The sequence below is a fragment of the Trachurus japonicus genome, chromosome 18 (assembly GCF_045865225.1).
Source record: "Trachurus japonicus isolate A0001 chromosome 18, Traja_1.0".
NCBI lineage: Eukaryota > Metazoa > Chordata > Actinopteri > Carangiformes > Carangidae > Trachurus > Trachurus japonicus.
Genome location: NC_140924.1, coordinates 22,155,279 through 22,180,982, shown reverse-complemented (window position 1 = coordinate 22,180,982; position 25,704 = coordinate 22,155,279). Strand labels below are relative to the sequence as shown.

The following is a 25,704-nucleotide window of genomic DNA, read 5'->3' as shown; positions in this document are numbered from 1 at the left end:
ACTACTCAAACTTCCCTGAGATGGCGCTACTAGCAAGCTCAACATCAACTTGTGTCATAACACATGCTAAATCTATCTTCGCCAGGCATGGCATGGTTTGCAGTGCAATATGATTTCAAGCATGTGACGTCAAGCCCACACTATGCACAGTCAAACGGGCAAGCTGAAAAAGGAGTTCACAGTCTCAAGCAACTCCTAAAGAAAGCAGCTGACAGTGACTCGGATCCCTATCTGGCTTTATTGAGCTACAGAGCATCACCTCTTCAGTGCGGCTTATCACCAGCTGAACTGCTGATGAAGAGGAAGCTACGAACAACATTGCCGAGTCATGAAAACGACAAATTAAAGCAAAATAATCACTCAAAGATTGAACATAAGCTACGACAACAGAAAATGATGCAAAAGTCATTCTATGACAGAACAACCAAGCATCTCCCTCCACTGTCTACCAACAACACAGTCAGGATTGAGGATGCTGATGGATGGAGTACAAAAGCAACTGTCCTGCAAGAAGTTGCTCCACGATCGTACACGGTGAAAACTGATGATGGACAAATCCTCAGACGGAATCGTCGCAGTCTGTTAAAGACTCCTCAAGGGACTGTTGGTGAGCCCAGTGTAACCTGTGGTGAATCTCAGGTAATTCCCACACCTGCTATGGACTGTAACACTGACTCTCACACACCTACTCCAAGCGAACCTGAGTTAAGAAGGTCCACAAGAGAAATCAGAAAGCCTGATAGACTGAACTTATAAACAAAGAAAATTCAATATGCATGTTAAAGATGTTGAACAAAATGTATATTGATTGATGTTGTGAATGTGTTCTAAATGGTCTAGTGTTGGCTTAGATATGAGTTATGCAATCTGATATAAACTGTTTATACTGCTTATGTGTTGCAGAGTTATGCTGAATGAGAAATGGTTAAAATAGACACAGCTAATGTGATAATTCATGTTAATGCATTTTACCTTAGAAAAGGGGGGATGTTATGATTGGATGTTATTACATGTTTGACCGCTAGGCAGCAGTACTGGTTAGTAGTCAGTTTACCGTACCATATAGCGGGGTAGAGCAAGACTGCAGGAAGCCACATGTATGTTGTTGAGAACGTGAGACATTAAACTAAGTTACTTGCTATCAACATGGCCTCATCCTTGGAACACGAACATGACAGGCACGTTATCGGGTTTTCATTATCGGCCGAAAAACCGATAACAATATGGACAGATATTACATTTTTATGCTAATATCGGTCGGCCGATATTATCGGACATCCCTATTTCAAACCAAACAAAATGATATCATACGTACAACATCACAAGAAAATCCACAGGACACCATATATCGAACAGGAACAAGCAACAACAACAGACACTAACAACAACAAACACGATTGAAATGGGGATAGAAGAAGCAAAGTTTATACAGTATATTTCCAACCCCAGACAACACACATACAACATTAAGACAACCAAAACACAAGGTCACTCTCTGAAACCCCTCCTCCCCACAGTCATCTCATAGTCTACATCATTTATCTCCTCCTCCCTGTTATACATTTCAAACACTCCTTTTCTAAACTTCCTTTTAAATTGATTAACACTTTTACTGAGTTTAACCTCTACATATTATAACATACATAAGACATAACGATATGTCTTTAATGGTGAAATATTGTACCAATACCTTAAAACCAGGCCTTTGTTGGTAAAATCTACAATTTGGTATTTAAACAGATGTGTTGAAAGGAAAAATGACAACTGCATCAGTCTGAAATTAAGAAAGATATTTAAGTTGTGCTTTACACCTAGTGAAAGATAGAACTCATACACTCCCTCAGTCGCTTGGAAAAAAATTAACCACGCCGTGATATGACGACCCTAACCACGCTGAAGAGGAACTATGAGGAACTCAGCTGCAATGGAAAAGGGCCATTAGATTGATTGGTTGCTGTGCTGGATGTCCACTGTTGCACCATTATGCGCGCGACCCCGAAGCGATCTGGCAGTCCGAGTATGCCTACACCGTTGTTTGTGAGGAGGAAAATGAATATATTCATGGATATTTCGCTATTAAGAAGATTTGTCATGTGGGGAGGTTTACATAAACAGTAATTATGTATGTGTGTATGAAGAGCACTACCTACCAGGCTGAAGGAAGACATAAAAAGAAGTTGTTGATATTAAAAAAAAAACAATACAGCGTCACACCATCTTGCCAAGCAGTTCTTGATCTCAGCAGACTAGAAAGAGACAGACAGAGAGGGTCAGAAATGAAGATTGTACCTATGATCAGAGCAGTTATATTCATTATGTTGGAGAAAACATAAAAACATGAACATGATAAATACTGTAATGAACTATTGTTTACTGCAAATACATTACCCAGTGGTTTTGTGTCGTTTTGACTGCTAAATTAAGTTTTATGGTCATTTTCAGTCAAGAGTTTTGGCGCTAACATGCTGCCTTGTGTCACTTAACCTAGCCCTGCAGAGGTTTTAATGGGGAGCATGACGTCTGTCCGACTATATGTATATTCATTATTTGTGTTGTGTAATTCAATCACTATTTGTACATAGTTGCTCAAGATTTGTCTCTTTTGGCGAAACACGTTATTATGAATTGGACTGATGTATTGTTCTGTGAAATGATTCTTATCATTTGTCTCCATTTTCAAAGCCAAGAGGATGACCAAGTGGATGAGACCCCAGGGCCATCTGGCACCAATAGCACTGAAGCCCCCCAGCCCTGAGGCTATGTCTTCTCTTTCTAGTGAGGATGAGGATGATGAAGATGAGGGGTTTGTGCCACCAGCAAGGAAGACGAGGCGCTCCAAGGTCACGTTCCCCTGCCCCACCTCCATCACAGTCAAAGAGAGGTCAGCAGAGACGATGTGGGCCTGTCAGTAAACGGCCAAAGCAGGCTACCCCTGGATGTGGGGATGGTGGTGATGACCAAGAGCGGTGGTGTAATCCAGAAGAGCCAGATGTGGAACCACTGCTGCCAAAATTTGAGCCAAAGCATCCACCAGGGCCCAGAATTGACAGTGGCATGGTCACCACTGAGCTTGTTCAAGCTTTTCTTCAGCTCCAGCACTATTCACACCATTGTCAATAACACAAATGACAATGCAGTCTGAAGAAAAGCCTCAGGTATGTGTTTCAAATGGTCTCCCCTCTCAGTTGAGAACTTTTTCATATTTCATATTTTTTTCATAATACTTTATTCTGGGATGGTCCATGTGCATTCAAGGGCAGACATGTGGAGAAGAGAGTGGCCCTACAACTTTACCTTTCCACAGAGCTGCATGACGAGAGACACATTTGAAGCCATTTTTTGGTCCCTCCATCTATGTAATATCAAAGATGAAGAGAACCAGAAAAAGAAGGGAACACCTGACTACGACCGGCTCTTCAATATCAAACCGCTCTACAGCCAGATCACTGCTTGCAACATGCTCTTCCAGCCATGCAGGGAATTGACGAGCGTATGGTATCAAGTAAAGCTAGAATCGGCTTCAGGCAGTTCATGAGAGCCAAGCCAACCAAGTTTGGGTATAGGAGGAGGTACAGGAGAGTAAAGGAGGATGGACAGTGGCACAATAAAAACATCCCCGTTTCTGATGCCGTCAGGGATTACAATAAGTACGTACATGGGAGGGGTGGATCTGTCAGATGCCCTGATCCAATATTACTCTGTTTGAGGGAAGACAAGGAGATGGTACAAGACCTTCTTTTATCATTTTGTAGATATTGCTGTTGTCAACTCCTACATCCTCTTCAAGCTCTTGGCCATGGGACAAGGATAGACTCCCATGAGCCACAAAAGACTATACATATATTATACATTACACGGTGAATTGTTTTATTCTTATTCTTTGTTTATTATGATTAGTGATAGTCTTTTATATATTCTTATTATTTATTATGATTAGTGATATTCTTTTATATATTCTTATTTTGATAAAAACCTGCCTGACTTCAGAAAACTTAAGAAAACGGAGAAAAAATGTCCAGACCTAAATCTGTACTACAGTTACCACAAAACATTTTGGACAAATAACTATATTCTGTTTCAGCATTGCATATCAACTTCTCTAACTAGACACACCATACTCTAACTTTACCAATTTCATGGCAAGGTAGAAGGTTGAAAAGGTTCATAATTTCATTTTCACTATAATGAAGGCATAATAATAATAATAATAATAATAATAATAATAATAATAATAATAATAATAATAATAATAATAATAATAATAATAATAATAATAATAATAATACAAGCTAAACAATAACCAAGCTACCATGAAGTAGAAAAATCTTGATTTTTTTTCCTTAACATTTGTTATCAAATTAGGGAACTCGCCATTTTTTTGTGGTGTGTGGAGTTGGGGCTGTGTTCTCTTGGCAGAGGCTGGGCGTGGGTCTCAAGATGGCTGCTGGCTGCTACACACCTGGGACGAATCATCCTCATCAGGAGCAGTATAAAGAGGCTGGCCTCCTGTGGGCTCACTGCCAGATTGTCACCGCTACGTGGTAGTTCTGCCTGTGCTACTAGAACTTGTCAGTGTTACCAGTGATATCGCTTGTACCTCCCATTCTGCCTCCAGGATCCTGCTCCTACGCTGCTGCTGTACCCAGACCATCCACGTCCCCTGCCTCTCTGCTCACAGGCCTGCCTGCCCCCTGCCATACAATCTTACCTTCATATTGTCCCTCTGTCCCAATAAACCGACTGTTTGACTCACACCCACGTCTGGTCTTCTGCATTTGGGTCCAGAGCTCTAACGCAACACAACATTTATGTGGCTAAACTTTTGCCAGCTATTCTCTGAAGGAAAAGAAAAAAGGGATATATCCTAAGGTCATTTTGAGTGCTCTCCATTCACTTAGGAAATACCTTTAAAAACATTTCAAATATGTAATCTGTCATTCCCTGAGTCCATCCATTTATTACCCACTGTCTTATTCCTGTTGTGTTTACAAAACCACTCCCTACCTCACTATCCCTCCTCTGAAGTTGCTGTCTGTTATGTAAGATGTGGTATTTCTCTCTCCCTGACATTTAAAAATGAATATGTCAAGACAGACAGTTTCAGGTCATCAGCATTATCTATTCCTATATTTCCTTTGGCTTGATTTTACTCCATATATAAAAACTCTGTATTCATTTATTAGGGATTTTATACTGTCTGTTTAACTTTATTTAATAACATTGATTCAATATATTTTGAGTTTGAAAATCTATTATCAATCACATTTTTTCCACTGTATTTCACTTCTTTAGAACTCTGCATTTATTCTAGTTATTCTGCACTATAGACTGATTTGAACTGCTTTTAACTTTCATATACGGGGAAAGTTAAGCATATTCCTGAAACTAGAGACAAGAAAGAGTATACAACTGGGGGCGGTGTTTAGCTCAGTTGGTAGAGCACCCGCCCCATGTGTTGAGGCTATAGTCCTCGCTGCAGGCGGCCCCGGTTAGAATCCCGCGTCGGACGGCCCTATCCTGCGTGTCATTCCCCCTCTCTGCCCCCCATTTCCTGTCACACTCTCAACTGTCCTATCTAATAAAGGCATGAAAAGCCAAAAAATATACTTAAAAAAAAAAAAAGAAAAAAAAGAAAGAGTATACAACTGTGTTCTTACAAGAATGTGACAGGAGGACTGTGGGGTAAGAAAACACAGTGATTTAGTATTCTTAATCCCTAAGGTGTAAAGACATTTCTGAAAACTGGACTGGTCACATTACTGGTTTGTCTTCCTCTCCAGTACATAAAGGCTTTGACAGGTGCTGGCTGTCGACCAGAAGATGAGAAGTTTGCAGTGTTACAAATGTGGATTGGGCTACGGAATTTAAAAAAAAAACAGACTCTGTCACACATCTGGACACTCAAAATACGTAAAAATGTCTAGACAACAAGAAATAAAGGGACTCCTGACCTTTTGTCCGATATCTTTTAATTTCAAGTAAGTACACTTTTAAATATATACAGGAATGCAATGTAGGTGCGTCTGCTATTGCCGTGATTAATCATTTAATAAAATACATCATGCTTAAAAACATTTAACTTTTTTTTTAATGTACTAACAGTACTGCTTTATATATATTATATAAAGGAGTAATGGAATAGTATAAAGTTGTGTCGTGATAACACTGTTCATGATTATGTTCATAATTTGAATGATCAACGTTTTATTGCGGAACAAGATGATGAGATAATTTTCTTCCAATTTAGTGTTGTATTTGAATTAAATTGTAAAATATTTAACATAAATGACAATAAAAATTGACAACAATAACTTTACACTTGGCACAAGTTACCAAGTAATCAACCTCAACCTCAACCTCACACAATCACATTCAAACCTAGAGACAATTTAGACCTGCCGATCAACCCAATGTACAAACCGAACTGTGGGAAGAAACCAGACTACCCAGAGAAATGATTTGGTAGCGCCTGTGTACCAAAATAAGTCTAGTTCTGCTATACGTATGTATGCATGCACTGCATTTGTCTTATTTTTCTATATTGCAATTTATCTCTGTAAGTATGTGTGTGTGAATGGCACTTATATAACTGCTACTACTGTAGTCTCCAATGTCTTGGTTCACCCCAGGCGGCGGGTGCGGGCCACCACATTCTGGATCCATCCATTTAGACTTGCACTTTACCTATTTAAACTTGCACTTGCACTTTAGAAACTGGCACTTTATACCAGGCACTTTATAGATCACATGCACTTTATGTATAGGTATGAATGTGTATATGATTGTGAACCACTGTATAATTCTTGTATATTTCTGTCTGTTTGTGTGTTACCTGCCAAGGGACTACGGATGCAAATTAGCAAGTTGCTAACTCTGACGCATTTACATTTTATTTTAAATAAATAAAAAAATAAAGGAGCCACGGTAGCCTATAAGATCATGTGTAAGATCAAATTCAGTGTTAAAGGCGCTCAGGCAGGCAATTTTGAAGTAAACTAAAAGTAATCCAGAAAGTATTCAGAATACATTGCTTTACTTGAGTAATCCAAATACATTACAGATTGCAGATTTTGGGACATGTAATCAGCAATCTGTAGGGGAATACATTTTAAAAGTAACCCTTCCAACACTGATTATATACAATGAAATAATACAAATATATTCTTGTGTTTGTTCGTTGGTGGGGTTTTGGGAGGGGGTGGTAAAGCTAGTCAGAACCGCCTCTGAAATCACTCGTACTAAAAAGAATTAAAACATTTCCAAAATTGTATTTTTTAGTAACAGTACAATTCGAAATCTATATGATGGGCATGATTTTAATGATGTGTTTGATTTGACAGGATGGATGTCAGTCGGGTACTATTAGGTTTACTGATGGTAACAGGTAAGTCAAGTAGAACTATTAAAAAAATTTTTATGGATGCATGGATCATATCAAAACATACATGCCTCAATTCACTAATATGATCAATTATTAATTAAAAAATATATGTTTTTAATTAATGATTTTCAAATTTCAGCAGTTTTTCCATTTCACTTTAAAAACAACTGATACTTTTAAACTAAAATCAATTTAATGAAAAACAAAAAATAACTCTTCTACATTCTCTTTTTCACCTCTTGGCTTCTAGCAACTGCTGCAAACACATTTACTGAAAGTACAACTGCTGCAAGCACAACAACCACAACAAATACTGCAACAGCATCTCTGACTACGACAACTGCTGCAACAATAGCTTCGACAGCATCTACTACAACATCAAGTACTGCTTCGACAGCATCTACTACAACATCAAGTACTGCTTCGACAGCATCTACTACAACATCAAGTACAGCTTCGACAGCATCTACCACTGCATCCACACCAACTACAACACCAACGACAACTGCATCCACACCAACAACTACTTCAACCACTGCTTCAACAGCATCTACCACTACATCAACACCAACTACAACACCACCAACAACGCCAACAACTACTTCAACCACTGCCTCAACGACAACTCCATCCACACCAACAACTACTTCAACCACTGCTTCAACAACTTCAACTACTGCATCAACACCAACTACAACACCAACAACAACTCCATCCACACCAACAACTACTTCAACCACTGCTTCAACAGCATCTACCACTACATCAACACCAACTACAACACCAACAACAACGCCAACAACTACATCAACCACTGCTTCAACGACAACTCCATCCACACCAACGACTACTTCAACAGCATCTACCACTGCAGCAACACCAACTACAACACCAACAACAACTACATTCACACCAACAACTACTTCAACCACTGATTTGACGACAACTCCATCTACACCAACAACTACTTCAACCACTGCTTCAACAACAACTCCATCCACACCAACAACTACTTCAACCACTGCTTCAACAACATCTACTACCGCATCAACACCAACTACAACACCAACAACAACTCCATCCACACCAACAACTACTTCAACCACTGCTTCAACAACAACTCCATCCACACCAACAACTACTTCAACCACTGCTTCAACAACATCTACTACCGCATCAACACCAACTACAACACCAACAACAACTCCATCCACACCAACAACTACTTCAACCACTGCTTCAACAACAACTCCATCCACACCAACAACTACTTCAACCACTGCTTCGACGACAACTCCATCTACACCAACAACTACTTCAACCACTGCTTCAACGACAACTCCTTCCACACCAACAACTACTTCAACCACTGCTTCGACGACAACCCCATCCACGGCAACATTGACTTCAACCACTGCTTTGACGACAACTCCATCCACACCAACAACTACTTCAACCACTGCTTTGACGACAACTCCATCTACACCAACAACTACTTCAACCACTGCTTCAACAACAACTCCATCCACACCAACAACTACTTCAACCACTGCTTCGACGACAACCTCATCCACGGCAACAACGACTTCAACCACTGCTTCGACGACAACTCCATCCACACCAACAACTACTTCAACCACTGCTTTGACGACAACTCCATCCACACCAACAACTACTTCAACCACTGCTTCAACAACTTCAACCACCGCTTCAACAGCATCTACCACTGCATCAACACCAACTACAACACCAACAACAACTCCATCCACACCAAACACAGCTTCGACTACAACTCCATCTACACCAACAACTACTTCAACCACTGCTTCAACAACTTCAACCACTGCTTCAACAACATCTACTACTGCATCGACACCAACTACAACACCAACAACAACTCCATCTACACCAACAACTACTTCAACCACTGCTTCAACAACATCTACTACTGCATCAACACCAACTACAACACCAACAACAACTCCATCCACACCAACAATTCCTTCAACCACAGCATCAACTACAACTCCATCCACACCAACGACTACTTCAACAGCATATACCACTGCATCAACACCAACTACAACACCAACAACAACTCCATCCACACCAACAATTCCTTCAACCACAGCATCAACTACAACTCCATCCACACCAACGACTACTTCAACAGCATATACCACTGCATCAACACCAACTACAACACCAAAAACAACTACATTCACACCAACGACTACTTCAACCACTGCTTTGACGTCAACTCCATCCACACCAACAACTACTTCAACCACTGCTTCAACAACTTCAACCACCGCTTCAACAGCATCTACCACTGCATCAACACCAACTACAACACCAACAACAACTCCATCCACACCAACCACTGCTTCGACTACAACTCCATCTACACCAACAACTACTTCAACCACTGCTTCAACAACTTCAACCACTGCTTCAACAACATCTACTACTGCATCGACACCAACTACAACACCAACAACAACTCCATCTACACCAACAACTACTTCAACCACTGCTTCAACAACATCTACTACTGCATCAACACCAACTACAACACCAACAACAACTCCATCCACACCAACAATTCCTTCAACCACAGCATCAACTACAACTCCATCCACACCAACGACTACTTCAACAGCATATACCACTGCATCAACACCAACTACAACACCAAAAACAACTACATTCACACCAACGACTACTTCAACCACTGCTTTAACGACAACTCCATCCAAACCAACAACGACTTCAACCACTGCTTCGACTACAACTCCATCCACACCAACAACTACTTCAACCACTGCTTCGACAACAACTCCATCCACACCAACAACGACTTCAACCACTGCTTCGACGACAACTCCATCCACACCAACAACTACTTCAACCACTGCTTCGACGACAACTCCATCTACACCAACAACTACTTCAACCACTGCTTCGACTACAACTCCATCCACACCAACAACTACTTCAACCACTGCTCTGACGACAACTCAATCTACACCAACAACTACTTCAACCACTCCTTCATCGACAACTCTATCCACACCTACAACGACTTCAACCACTGCTTCGACGACAACTCCATCCACACCAACAACTACTTCAACCACTGCTTCGACGATAACTCCATCCACACCAACAACTACTTCAACCACTGCTTCGACCACAACTCCATCCACACCAACAACTACTTCAACCACTGCTTTGACGACAACTCCATCTACACCAACAACTACTTCAATCACTCCTTCAACGACAAGCCCATCCACACCAACAACTACTTCAACCACTGCTTCAACAACAACTCCATCCACACCAACAACTACTTCAACCACTGCTTCAACAGCATCTACTACCACTACAACACCAACAACAACTCCATCCACACCAACAACTACTTCAACCACTGCTTCGACTACAACTCCATCCACACCAATAATTACTTCAACCACTGCTTCAACGACAACCCCATCCACACCAACAACTACTTCAACCACCGCTTCAACGACAAGCCCATTCACACCAACAACTACTTCAACCACCGCTTCAACAACAACTCCATCCACACCAACAACTACTTCAACCACTGCTTCAACAGCATCTACTACCACTACAACACCAACAACAACTCCATCCACACCAACAACTACTTCAACCACTGCTTTGACGACAACTCCATCCACACCAACAACGACTTCAACCACTGCTTCGACTACAACTCCATCCACACCAACAACGACTTCAACCACTGCTTCGACTACAACTCCATCCACACCAACAACGACTTCAACCACTGCTTCGACTACAACTCCATCCACACCAACAACTACTCCAACCACTGCTTCGACTACAACTCCATCCACACCAACAACTACTTCAACATCATCTACCACTGCATCAACAAAAACTACAACACCAACAACAACTACATCCACACCAACAACTACTCCAACCACTTCTTCGACTACAACTCCATCCACACCAACAACTACTCCAACCACTGCTTCGACTACAACTCCATCCACACCAACAACTACTCCAACCACTGCTTCGACTACAAATCCATCCACACCAACAACTACTCCAACCACTGCTTTGACGACAACTCCATCTACACCAACAACTACTTCAACCACTGCTTCAACAGCATCTACTACCGCATCAACACCAACTACAACACCAACAACAACTCCAACGACACCAACAACGACTTCAACCACTGCTTCGACTACAACTCCATCCACACCAACAACGACTTCAACCACTGCTTCGACTACAACTCCATCCACACCAACAACTACTTCAACCACTGCTTCGACTACAACTCCATCCACACCAACAACTACTTCAACCACTGCTTCAACGACAACTCCATCCACACCAACAACTACTTCAACCACTGCTTTGACGACAACTCCATCCACACCAACAACAACTTCAACAGCATCTACCACTGCATCAACACCAACTACAACACCAACAACTCCATCCACACCAACAACTACTTCAACCACTGCTTTGACGACAACTCCATCTACAACAACAACTACTTCAACCACTGCTTCAACAACTTCAACAACTGCTTCAACAGCATCTACTACCGCATCAACACCAACTACGACACCAACAACAACTCCATCCACACCAACAACTACTTCAACCATTGCTTCGAAGACAACTCCATCCACACCAACAACGACTTCAACCACTGCTTCGACTACAACTCCATCCACACCAACAACTACTCCAACCACTGCTTCGACTACAAATCCATCCACAGCAACAACTACTCCAACACCTGCTTCGACTACAACTCCATCCACACCAACAACTACTTCAACCACTGCTTCGACTACAACTCCATCCACACCAACAACTACTTCAACCACTGCTTCAACAACTTCAACTACTGCTTCAACAGCATCTACTACCGCATCAACACCAACTATAACACCAACAACAACTCCATCCACACCATCAACTACTTCAACCACTGCTTTGACGACAACTCCATCCACACCAACAACGACTTCAACCACGGCTTCGACTACTACTCCATCCACACCAACAACGACTTCAACCACAGCTTCACCAGCATCTACTACCGCATCAACACCAACTACAACACCAACAACAACTCCATCCACACCAAAAACTACTTCAACCACTGCTTTGACTACAACTCCTTCCACACCAACAACGACTTCAACCACTGCTTCGACTACAACTCCATCCACACCAACAACTACTCCAACCACTTCTTCGACTACAACTCCATCCACACCAACAACTACTCCAACCACTGCTTTGACGACAACTCCATCTACACCAACAACTACTTCAACCACTGCTTCAACAGCATCTACTACCGCATCAACACCAACTACAACACCAACAACAACTCCATCCACACCAACAACGACTTCAACCACTGCTTCGACTACAACTCCATCCACACCAACAACTACTCCAACCACTTCTTCGACTACAACTCCATCCACACCAACAACTACTCCAACCACTGCTTTGACGACAACTCCATCTACACCAACAACTACTTCAACCACTGCTTCAACAGTATCTACTACCGCATCAACACCAACTACAACACCAACAACAACTCCATCCACACCAACAACTACTTCAACCACTGCTTTGACGACAACTCCATCTACACCAACAACTACTTCAACCACTGCTTCAACAACTTCAACTACTGCTTCAACAGCATCTACTACCGCATCAACACCAACTACAACACCAACAACAACTCCATCCACACCATCAACTACTTCAACCACTGCTTTGACGACAACTCCATCCACACCAACAACGACTTCAACCACGGCTTCGACTACAACTCCATCCACACCAACAACGACTTCAACCACAGCTTCACCAGCATCTACTACCGCATCAACACCAACTACAACACCAACAACAACTCCATCCACACCAAAAACTACTTCAACCACTGCTTTGACTACAACTCCTTCCACACCAACAACGACTTCAACCACTGCTTCGACTACAACTCCATCCACACCAACAACTACTCCAACCACTTCTTCGACTACAACTCCATTCACACCAACAACTACTCCAACCACTGCTTCGACTACAACTCCATCCACACCAACAACTACTTCAACCACTGCTTTGACGACAACTCCATCTAGACAAACAACTACTTCAACCACTGCTTCAACAGCATCTACTACCGCATCAACACCAACTACAACACCAACAACAACTCCATCCACACCAACAACTACTTCAACCACTGCTTTGACGACAACTCCATCCACACCAACAACTACTTCAACCACTGCTTTGACGACAACTCCATCCACACCAACAACGACTTCAACCACTGCTTCGACTACAACTCCATCCACACCAACAACGACTTCAACCACTGCTTCGACTACAACTCCATCCACACCAACAACTACTCCAACCACTGCTTCGACTACAACTCCATCCACACCAACAACTACTTCAACCACTTCTTCGACGACAACTCCATCCACACCAACAACTACTCCAAACACTGCTTCGACTACAACTCCATCCACACCAACAACGACTTCAACCACTGCTTCGACTACAACTCCATCCACACCAACAACTACTCCAACCACTGCTTTGACGACAACTCCATCCACACCAACAACTACTTCAACATCATCTACCACTGCATCAACAAAAACTACAACACCAACAACAACTCCATCCACACCAACAACTACTCCAAACACTGCTTCGACTACAACTCCATCCACACCAACAACGACTTCAACCACTGCTTCGACTACAACTCCATCCACACCAACAACTACTCCAACCACTGCTTTGACGACAACTCCATCTACACCAACAACGACTTCAACCACTGCTTCGACTACAACTCCATCCACACCAACAACTACTTCAACCACTGCTTCAACGACAACCCCATCCACACCAACAACTACTTCAAACACCGCTTCAACGACAAGCCCATTCACACCAACAACTACTTCAACCACTGCTTCAACAACAACTCCATCCACACCAACAACTACTCCAACCACTGCTTCAACTTCAATTCCATCCACACCAACAACTACTTCAACCACTGCCTCAACAGCATCTACTACCGCATCAACACCAACTACAACACCAACAACAACTCCATCCACACCAACAACTACTTCAACCACTGCTTTGACGACAACTCCATCCACACCAAAAACGACTTCAACCACTGCTTCGACTACAACTCCATCCACACCAACAACGACTTCAACCACTGTTTCGACTACAACTCCATCCACACCAACAACTACTCCAACCACTGCTTTGACGACAACTACATCTACACCAACAACTACTTCAACCACTGCTTCAACAACTTCAACTACTGCTTCACCAGCATCTACTACCGCATCAACACCAACTACAACACCAGCAACAACTGCATCCACACCAACAACTACTTCAACTACTGCTTTGACGACAACTCCATCCACACCAACAACGACTTCAACCACTGCTTCAACTACAACTCCATCCACACCAACAACGACTTCAACCACTGCTTCGACTACAACTCCATCCACACCAACAACTACTCCAACCACTTCTTCGACTACAACTCCATCCACACCAACAACTACTCCAACCACTGCTTCAACTACAACTCCATCCACACCAACAACTACTTCAACCACTGCTTTGACGACAACTCCATCTACACCAACAACTACTTCAACCACTGCTTCAACAGCATCTACTACCGCATCAACACAAACTACAACACTAACAACAACTCCAACCACACCAACAACGACTTCAACCACTGCTTCGACTACAACTCCATCCACAGCAACAACTACTCCAACCACTGCTTCGACTACAACTCCATCCACACCAACAACTACTCCAACCACTTCTTTGACTACAACTCCATACACACCAACAACTACTTCAACCACGGCTTCGACGACAACTCCATCCACACCAACAACTACTTCAACAGCATCTACCACTGCATCAACACAAACTACAACACCAACAACAACTCCATCCACACCAACAACTACTTCAACCACTGCTTCAACAACTTCAACTACTGCTTCAACAGCATCTACTACCGCGTCAACCCCAACTACAACACCAACAACAACGCCGTCCACGCCAACAACGACTTCAACCACTGCTTTGACGACAACTCCATCCACACCAACAACGACTTCAACCACTGCTTCGACTACAACTCCATCCACACCAACAACTACTTCAACCACTTCTTCGACTACAACTCCATTCACACCAACAACTACTCCAACCACGGCTTTGACGACAACTCCATCTACACCAACAACTACTTCAACCACTGCTTCAACAGCATCTACTACCGCATCACCACTAACTACAACACCAACAACAACTCCAACCACACCAACAACGACTTCAACCACTGCTTCGACTACAACTCCATCCACAGCAACAACTACTCCAACGACTGCTTCGACTACAACTCCATCCACACCAACAACTACTCCAACCACTTCTTCGACTACAACTCCATCCACACCAACAACTACTTCAACCACGGCTTCGACGACAACTCCATCCACACCAACAACTACTTCAACAGCATCTACCACTGCATCAACACCACCTACAACACCAGCAACAACTCCATCCACACCAACAACTACTTCAACCACTGCTTCAACAACTTCAACTACTGCTTCAACAGCATCTACTACCGCGTCAACACCAACTACAACACCAACAACAACGCCGTCCACACCAACAACGACTTCAACCACTGCTTCAACGACAACTCCATCCACACCAAAAACTACTTCAACCACTGCTTTGACGACAACTCCATCCACACCAACAACGACTTCGACCACTGCTTCAACGACAACTCCATCCATACCAACAACTACTTCAACCACTGCTTTGACGACAACTCCATCCACACCAACAACTACTTCAACCACTGCTTCAACTTCAACTCCATCCACACCAACAGCTACTTCAACCACTGCTGTGACGACAACTCCATCCACACCAACAACTACCTCAACCACTGCTTCAACGACAACTCCATCCACACCAACAACTACTTCAACCACTGCTTCAACGACTATTCCATCCACACCAACAACTACTTCAACCACTGCTTTGACAACAACTCCATCCACACCAACAACGACTTCAACCACTGCTTCGACTACAACTCCATCCACACCAACAACTACTTCGACCACTGCTTCAACAACATCTACTACTGTTTCAACAGCATCTACTACCGCGTCAACACCAACTACAACACCAACTACAACCCCATCCACACCAACAACTCCTTCAACCACTGCTTCGACTTCAACTCCATCCACACCAACAACTACTTCAACTACTGCTTTGACGACAACTCCATCCACACCAACAACGACTTCAACCACTGCTTCAACTACAACTCCATCCACACCAACAACGACTTCAACCACTGCTTCGACTACAACTCCATCCACACCAACAACTACTCCAACCACTTCTTCGACTACAACTCCATCCACACCAACAACTACTCCAACCACTGCTTCAACTACAACTCCATCCACACCAACAACTACTTCAACCACTGCTTTGACGACAACTCCATCTACACCAACAACTACTTCAACCACTGCTTCAACAGCATCTACTACCGCATCAACACAAACTACAACACTAACAACAACTCCAACCACACCAACAACGACTTCAACCACTGCTTCGACTACAACTCCATCCACAGCAACAACTACTCCAACCACTGCTTCGACTACAACTCCATCCACACCAACAACTACTCCAACCACTTCTTTGACTACAACTCCATACACACCAACAACTACTTCAACCACGGCTTCGACGACAACTCCATCCACACCAACAACTACTTCAACAGCATCTACCACTGCATCAACACAAACTACAACACCAACAACAACTCCATCCACACCAACAACTACTTCAACCACTGCTTCAACAACTTCAACTACTGCTTCAACAGCATCTACTACCGCGTCAACCCCAACTACAACACCAACAACAACGCCGTCCACGCCAACAACGACTTCAACCACTGCTTTGACGACAACTCCATCCACACCAACAACGACTTCAACCACTGCTTCGACTACAACTCCATCCACACCAACAACTACTTCAACCACTTCTTCGACTACAACTCCATTCACACCAACAACTACTCCAACCACGGCTTTGACGACAACTCCATCTACACCAACAACTACTTCAACCACTGCTTCAACAGCATCTACTACCGCATCACCACTAACTACAACACCAACAACAACTCCAACCACACCAACAACGACTTCAACCACTGCTTCGACTACAACTCCATCCACAGCAACAACTACTCCAACGACTGCTTCGACTACAACTCCATCCACACCAACAACTACTCCAACCACTTCTTCGACTACAACTCCATCCACACCAACAACTACTTCAACCACGGCTTCGACGACAACTCCATCCACACCAACAACTACTTCAACAGCATCTACCACTGCATCAACACCACCTACAACACCAGCAACAACTCCATCCACACCAACAACTACTTCAACCACTGCTTCAACAACTTCAACTACTGCTTCAACAGCATCTACTACCGCGTCAACACCAACTACAACACCAACAACAACGCCGTCCACACCAACAACGACTTCAACCACTGCTTCAACGACAACTCCATCCACACCAAAAACTACTTCAACCACTGCTTTGACGACAACTCCATCCACACCAACAACGACTTCGACCACTGCTTCAACGACAACTCCATCCACACCAACAACTACTTCAACCACTGCTTTGACGACAACTCCATCCACACCAACAACTACTTCAACCACTGCTTCAACTTCAACTCCATCCACACCAACAGCTACTTCAACCACTGCTGTGACGACAACTCCATCCACACCAACAACTACCTCAACCACTGCTTCAACGACAACTCCATCCACACCAACAACTACTTCAACCACTGCTTCAACGACTATTCCATCCACACCAACAACTACTTCAACCACTGCTTTGACAACAACTCCATCCACACCAACAACGACTTCAACCACTGCTTCGACTACAACTCCATCCACACCAACAACTACTTCGACCACTGCTTCAACAACATCTACTACTGTTTCAACAGCATCTACTACCGCGTCAACACCAACTACAACACCAACTACAACCCCATCCACACCAACAACTCCTTCAACCACTGCTTCGACTTCAACTCCATCCAAACCAACAACTACTTCAACCACTGCTTCAACGACAACTCCATCCACACCAACAACGGCTTCAACCACTACTTCGACTAAAACTCCATCCACACCAACAACTGCTCCAACCACTTCTTCGACCACAACTCCATCCACACCAACAACTACTCCAACCACTGCTTCAACTACAACTCCATCCACACCAACAACTACTTCAACCACTGCTTTGAGGACAACTCCATCAACACCAACAACTACTTCAACCACTGCTTCAACAGCATCTACTACCGCATCAACACCAACTACAACACCAACAACAACTCCATCCACACCAACAACTACTTCAACCACTGCTTTGACGACAACTCCATCCAAACCAACAACTACTTCAACCACTGCTTCAACGACAACTCCATCCACACCAACAACGGCTTCAACAACTACTTCGACTAAAACTCCATCCACACCAACAACTGCTCCAACCACTTCTTCGACTACAACTCCATCCACACCAACAACTACTCCAACCACTGCTTCAACTACAACTCCATCCACACCAACAACTACTTCAACCACTGCTTTGAGGACAACTCCATCTACACCAACAACTACTTCAACCACTGCTTCAACAGCATCTACTACCGCATCAACACCAACTACAACACCAACAACAACTCCATCCACACCAACAACTACTTCAACCACTGCTTTGACGACAACTCCATCCACACCAACAACGACTTCAACCACTGCTTCAACGACAACTCCATCCACACCAACAACTACTTCAACCACTGCTTTGATGACAACTCCATCCACACCAACAACTACTTCAACCACTGCTTCGACGACAACCCCATCCATGGCAACAACTACTTCAACCACTGCTTTGACGACAACTCCATCCACACCAACAACTACTTCAACCACTGCTTTGACGACAACTCCATCTACACCAACAACTACTTCACCCACTGCTTCAACAACTTCAACTACTGTTTCAACAGCATCTACTACCACGTCAACACCAACTACAGCACCAACAACAACTCCATCTACACCAACAACTACTTCAACCACAGCTTCGACTTCAACTCCATCCACACCAACAACTACTTCAACCACTGCTTCAACTTCAACTCCATCCAAACCAACAGCTACTTCAACCACTGCTTTGACGACAACTCCATCCACACCAACAACTACTTCAACCACTGCTTCAACGACAACTCCATCCACACCAACAACTACTTCAACCACTGCTTCGACGACTACTCCATCCACACCAACAACTACTTCAACCACTGCTTCGACGACAACTCCATCCACACCAACAACGACTTCAACCACTGCTTCGACTACAACTCCATCCACACCAACAACTACTTCGACCACTGCTTTGACGACAACTCCATCCACACCAACAACTACTTCAACCACTGCTTTGACGACAACTCCATCTACACCAACAACTACTTCACCCACTGCTTCAACAACTTCAATTACTGTTTCAACAGCATCTACTACCACGTCAACACCAACTACAGCACCAACAACAACTCCATCTACACCAACAACTACTTCAACCACAGCTTCGACTTCAACTCCATCCACACCAACAACTACTTCAACCACTGCTTCAACTTCAACTCCATCCAAACCAACAGCTACTTCAACCACTGCTTTGACGACAACTCCATCCACACCAACAACTACTTCAACCACTGCTTCAACGACAACTCCATCCACACCAACAACTACTTCAACCACTGCTTCGACGACTACTCCATCCACACCAACAACTACTTCAACCACTGCTTTGACGACAAGTCCATCCACACCAACAACGACTTCAACCACTGCTTCGACTACAACTCCATCCACACCAACAACTACTTCGACCACTGCTTCAACAACATCGACTACTGTTTCAACAGCATCTACTACCGCGTCAACACCAACTACAACCCCATCCACACCAACAACTCCTTCAACCACTGCTTCGACTTCAACTCCATCCAAACCAACAACTACTTCAACCACTGCTTCAACGACAACTCCATCCACACCAACAACGGCTTCAACCACTGCTTCGACTAAAACTCCATCCACACCAACAACTGCTCCAACCACTTCTTCGACTACAACTCCATCCACACCAACAACTACTCCAACCACTGCTTCAACTACAACTCCATCCACACCAACAACTACTTCAACCACTGCTTCAACAGCATCTACTACCGCATCAACACCAACTACAACACCAACAACAACTCCAACCACACCAACAACGACTTCAACCACTGCTTTGACGACAACTCCATCTACACCAACAACTACTTCAACCACTGCTTCAACAACGTCAACTACTGTTTCAACAGCATCTACTACCGCGTCAACACCAACTACAACACCAACAACAACTCCATCTACACCAACAACTACTTCAACCACTGCTTCGACTTCAACTCCATCCACACCAACAACTACTTCAACCACTGCTTCAACGACAACTCCATCCACACCAACAACTACTTCAACCACTGCTTCGACGACTACTCCATCCACACCAACAACTACTTCAACCACTGCTTTGACGACAACTCCATCCACACCAACAACGACTTCAACCACTGCTTCGACTACAACTCCATCCACACCAACAACTACTTCGACCACTGCTTTAACAACATCTACTACTGTTTCAACAGCATCTACTACCGCGTCAACACCAACTACAACCCCATCCACACCAACAACTCCTTCAACCACTGCTTCGACTTCAACTCCATCCAAACCAACAACTACTTCAACCACTGCTTCAACGACAACTCCATCCACACCAACAACGGCTTCAACCACTGCTTCGACTAAAACTCCATCCACACCAACAACTGCTCCAACCACTTCTTCGACTACAACTCCATCCACACCAACAACTACTCCAACCACTGCTTCAACTACAACTCCATCCACACCAACTACTACTTCAACCACTGCTTCAACAGCATCTACTACCGCATCAACACCAACTACAACACCAACAACAACTCCAACCACACCAACAACGACTTCAACCACTGCTTTGACGACAACTCCATCTACACCAACAACTACTTCAACCACTGCTTCAACAACTTCAACTACTGTTTCAACAGCATCTACTACCGCGTCAACACCAACTACAACACCAATAACAACTCCATCTACACCAACAACTACTTCAACCACTGCTTCGACTTCAACTCCATCCACACCAACAACTACTTCAACCACTGCTTCAACTTCAACTCCATCCACACCAACAGCTACTTCAACCACTGCTTTGACGACAACTCCATCCACACCAACAACTACTTCAACCACTGCTTCAACGACAACTCCATCCACACCAACAACTACTTCAACCACTGCTTCGACGACTACTCCATCCACACCAACAACTACTTCAACCACTGCTTTGACGACAACTCCATCCACACCAACAACGACTTCAACCACTGCTTCGACTACAACTCCATCCACACCAACAACTACTTCGACCACTGCTTCAACAACATCTACTACTGTTTCAACAGCATCTACTACCGCATCAACACCAACTACAACACCAACAACAACCCCATTCACTCCAACAACTCCTTCAACCACTGCTTCGACTTCAACTCCATCCAAACCAACAACTACTTCAACCACTGCTTCAACGACAACTCCATCCACACCAACAACGACTTCAACCACTGCTTCGACTACAACTCCATCCACACCAACAACTATTCCAACCACTTCTTCGACTACAACTCCATCCACACCAACAACTATTCCAACCACTTCTTCGACTACAACTCCATCCACGCCAACAACTACTCCAACCACTGCTTCAACTACAACTCCATCCACACCAACAACTACTTCAACCACTGCTTCAACAGCATCTACTTCCGCATCAACGCCAACTACAACATCAACAACAACTCCATCCACACCAACAACTACTTCAACCACTGCTTTGACGACAACTCCATCCACACCAACAACGACTTCAACCACTGCTTCGACTACAACTCCATCCACACCAACAACGACTTCAACCACTGCTTTGACTACAACTCCATCCGCACCAACAACTACTCCAACCACTGCTTCGACTACAACTCCATCCACACCAACAACTACTTCAACCACTTCTTCGACTACATCTCCATTCACACTAACAACTACTCCAACCACTGCTTTGACGACAACTCCATCTACACCAACAACTACTTCAACCACTGCTTCAACAGCATCTTCTACCGCATCAACACCAACTACAACACCAACAACAACTCCAACCACACCAACAACGACTTCAACCACTGCTTCGACTACAACTCCATCCACAGCAACAACTACTCCAACCACTGCTTCGACTACAACTCCATCCACACCAACAACTACTCCAACCACTTCTTCGACTACAACTCCATCCACACCAACAACTACTTCAACCACGGCTTCGACGACAACTCCTTCCACACCAACAACTACTTCAACAGCATCTACCACTGCATCAACACCAACTACAACACCAACAACAACTCCATCCACACCAACAACTACTTCAACCACTGCTTCAACAACTTCAACTACTGCTTCAACAGCATCTAATACCGCGTCAACACCAACTACAACACCAACAACGACTTCAACCACTGCTTCAACGACAACTCCATCCACACCAACAACGACTTCAACCACTGCTTCAACGACAACTCCATCCACACCAACAACTACTTCAACCACTGCTTTGACGACAACTCCATCCACACCAACAACTACTTCAACCACTGCTTCGACGACAACCCCATCCACACCAACAACTACTTCAACCACTGCTTTGACGACAACTCCATCCACACCAACAACGACTTCAACCACTGCTTCGACTACAACTCCATCCACACCAACAACTACTTCGACCACTGCTTCAACAACATCTACTACTGTTTCAACAGCATCTACTACCGCGTCAACAGCAACTACAACACCAACAACAACCCCATCCACACCAACAACTCCTTTAACCACTGCTTCGACTACAACTCCATCCACACCAACAACTACTTCAACCACTTCTTCGACTACATCTCCATTCACACCAACAACTACTCCAACCACTGCTTTGACGACAACTCCATCTACACCAACAACTACTTCAACCACTGCTTCAACAGCATCTTCTACCGCATCAACACCAACTACAACACCAACAACAACTCCAACCACACCAACAACGACTTCAACCACTGCTTCGACTACAACTCCATCCACAGCAACAACTACTCCAACCACTGCTTCGACGACAACTCCATCCACACCAACAACTACTTCAATCACGGCTTCGACGACAACTCCATCCACACCAACAACTACTTCAACCACTGCTTCGACGACAACTCCATCCACACCAACAACTACTTCAACCACTGCTTCGACGACAACTCCATCCACACCAACAACTACTTCAACAGCATCAACCACTTCATCAACACCAACAACAACTCCATCCACACCAACAACTACTTCAACCACTGCTTTGACGACAACTCCATCTACACCAACAACTACTTCAACCACTGCTTCAACAACTACAACTACTGCTTCAACAGCATCTACTACTGCGTCAACACCAACTACAACACCAACAACAACTCCATCTTCACCAACAACTACTTCAACCACTGCTTCGACTTCAACTCCATCCACACCAACAACTACTTCAACCACTGCTTCAACGACAACTCCATCCACACCAACAACAACTTCAACCACTGCTTCAAAAACTTCAACTACTGCTTCAACAGCATCTACTACCTCATCAACACCAACTACAACACCAACAACAACTCCGTCCACACCAACAACTACCTCAACCACTGCTTCAACTACAACTCCATCAACACCAACTACAACTCCATCAACACCAACAACAACTCCATCCACACCAACAACTACTTCAACCACTGCTTCAACTACAACTCCATCCACACCAACAACAACTTCAACCACTGCTTCAACAACTTCAACTACTGCTTCAACAGCATCTACTACCGCATCAACACCAACAACAACTCCATCCACACCAACAACTACTTCAACCACTGCTTCAACAGCATCTACTACTGCATCAACACCAACAACTACTTCAACCACTGCTTCAACAGCATCTACTACTGCATCAACACCAACTACAACACCAACAACAACTCCATCCACACCAACAACTACCTCAACCACTGCTTCAACTACAACTCCATCCACAACAACAACGACGTCAACCACTGCTTCGACGACAACTCCATCCACACCAACAACGACTTCAACCACTGCTTCAACGACAACTCCATCCACACCAACAACTACTTCAACCACTGCTTTGACGACAACTCCATCCACACCAACAACTACTTCAACCACTGCTTCGACGACAACCCCATCCACGGCAACAACTACTTCAACCACTGCTTTGACGACAACTCCATCCACACCAACAACTACTTCAGCCACTGCTTCGACGACTACTCCATCCACACCAACAACTACTTCAACCACTGGTTCGACGACAACTTCATCCACACCAACAACTACTTCAACCACTGCTTCGACGACAACTCCATCCACACCAACAACTACTTCAACCACTGCTTCAACAACATCTACTACTGCATCAACACCAACTACAACACCAACAACAACTCCATCCACACCAACAACCACTTCAACCACTGCTTCGACTACAACTCCATCTACACCAACAACTACTTCAACTACTGCTTCAACAGCATCTACTACTGCATCAACACCAACTACAACAGCAACAACCACTTCAACCACTGCTTCAACAGCATCTACTACTGCATCAACACCAACAACAACTCCATCCACACCAACAACTACTTCAACCACTGCTTCAACAGCATCTTCAACTCTCACAAG

General features: G+C 44.0%; 2 protein-coding genes across 2 annotated transcripts; both read left to right on the top strand.

Annotated features, from left to right (window-relative positions):
• Positions 1-2,690: 2,690 nt before the first annotated feature.
• Positions 2,691-25,693, top strand: LOC146969337 (uncharacterized; the record flags this gene model as incomplete). The annotated part of the gene is made up of 9 exons (XM_085759384.1): positions 2,691-2,881; positions 7,737-7,888; positions 8,133-9,333; positions 9,613-9,902; positions 10,044-13,138; positions 13,844-17,562; positions 22,684-23,678; positions 23,943-24,663; positions 24,880-25,693. Coding segments are annotated over exons 1-9 (11,178 nt in total), but the record flags the coding sequence as incomplete, so codon positions are not given.
• On the top strand, positions 18,788-21,850 carry LOC146969338 (uncharacterized; the record flags this gene model as incomplete). The annotated part of the gene is made up of 5 exons (XM_085760458.1): positions 18,788-19,356; positions 19,426-19,743; positions 20,316-20,404; positions 21,108-21,561; positions 21,691-21,850. Coding segments are annotated over 5 exons (1,590 nt in total), but the record flags the coding sequence as incomplete, so codon positions are not given.
• Positions 25,694-25,704: the final 11 nt, after the last annotated feature.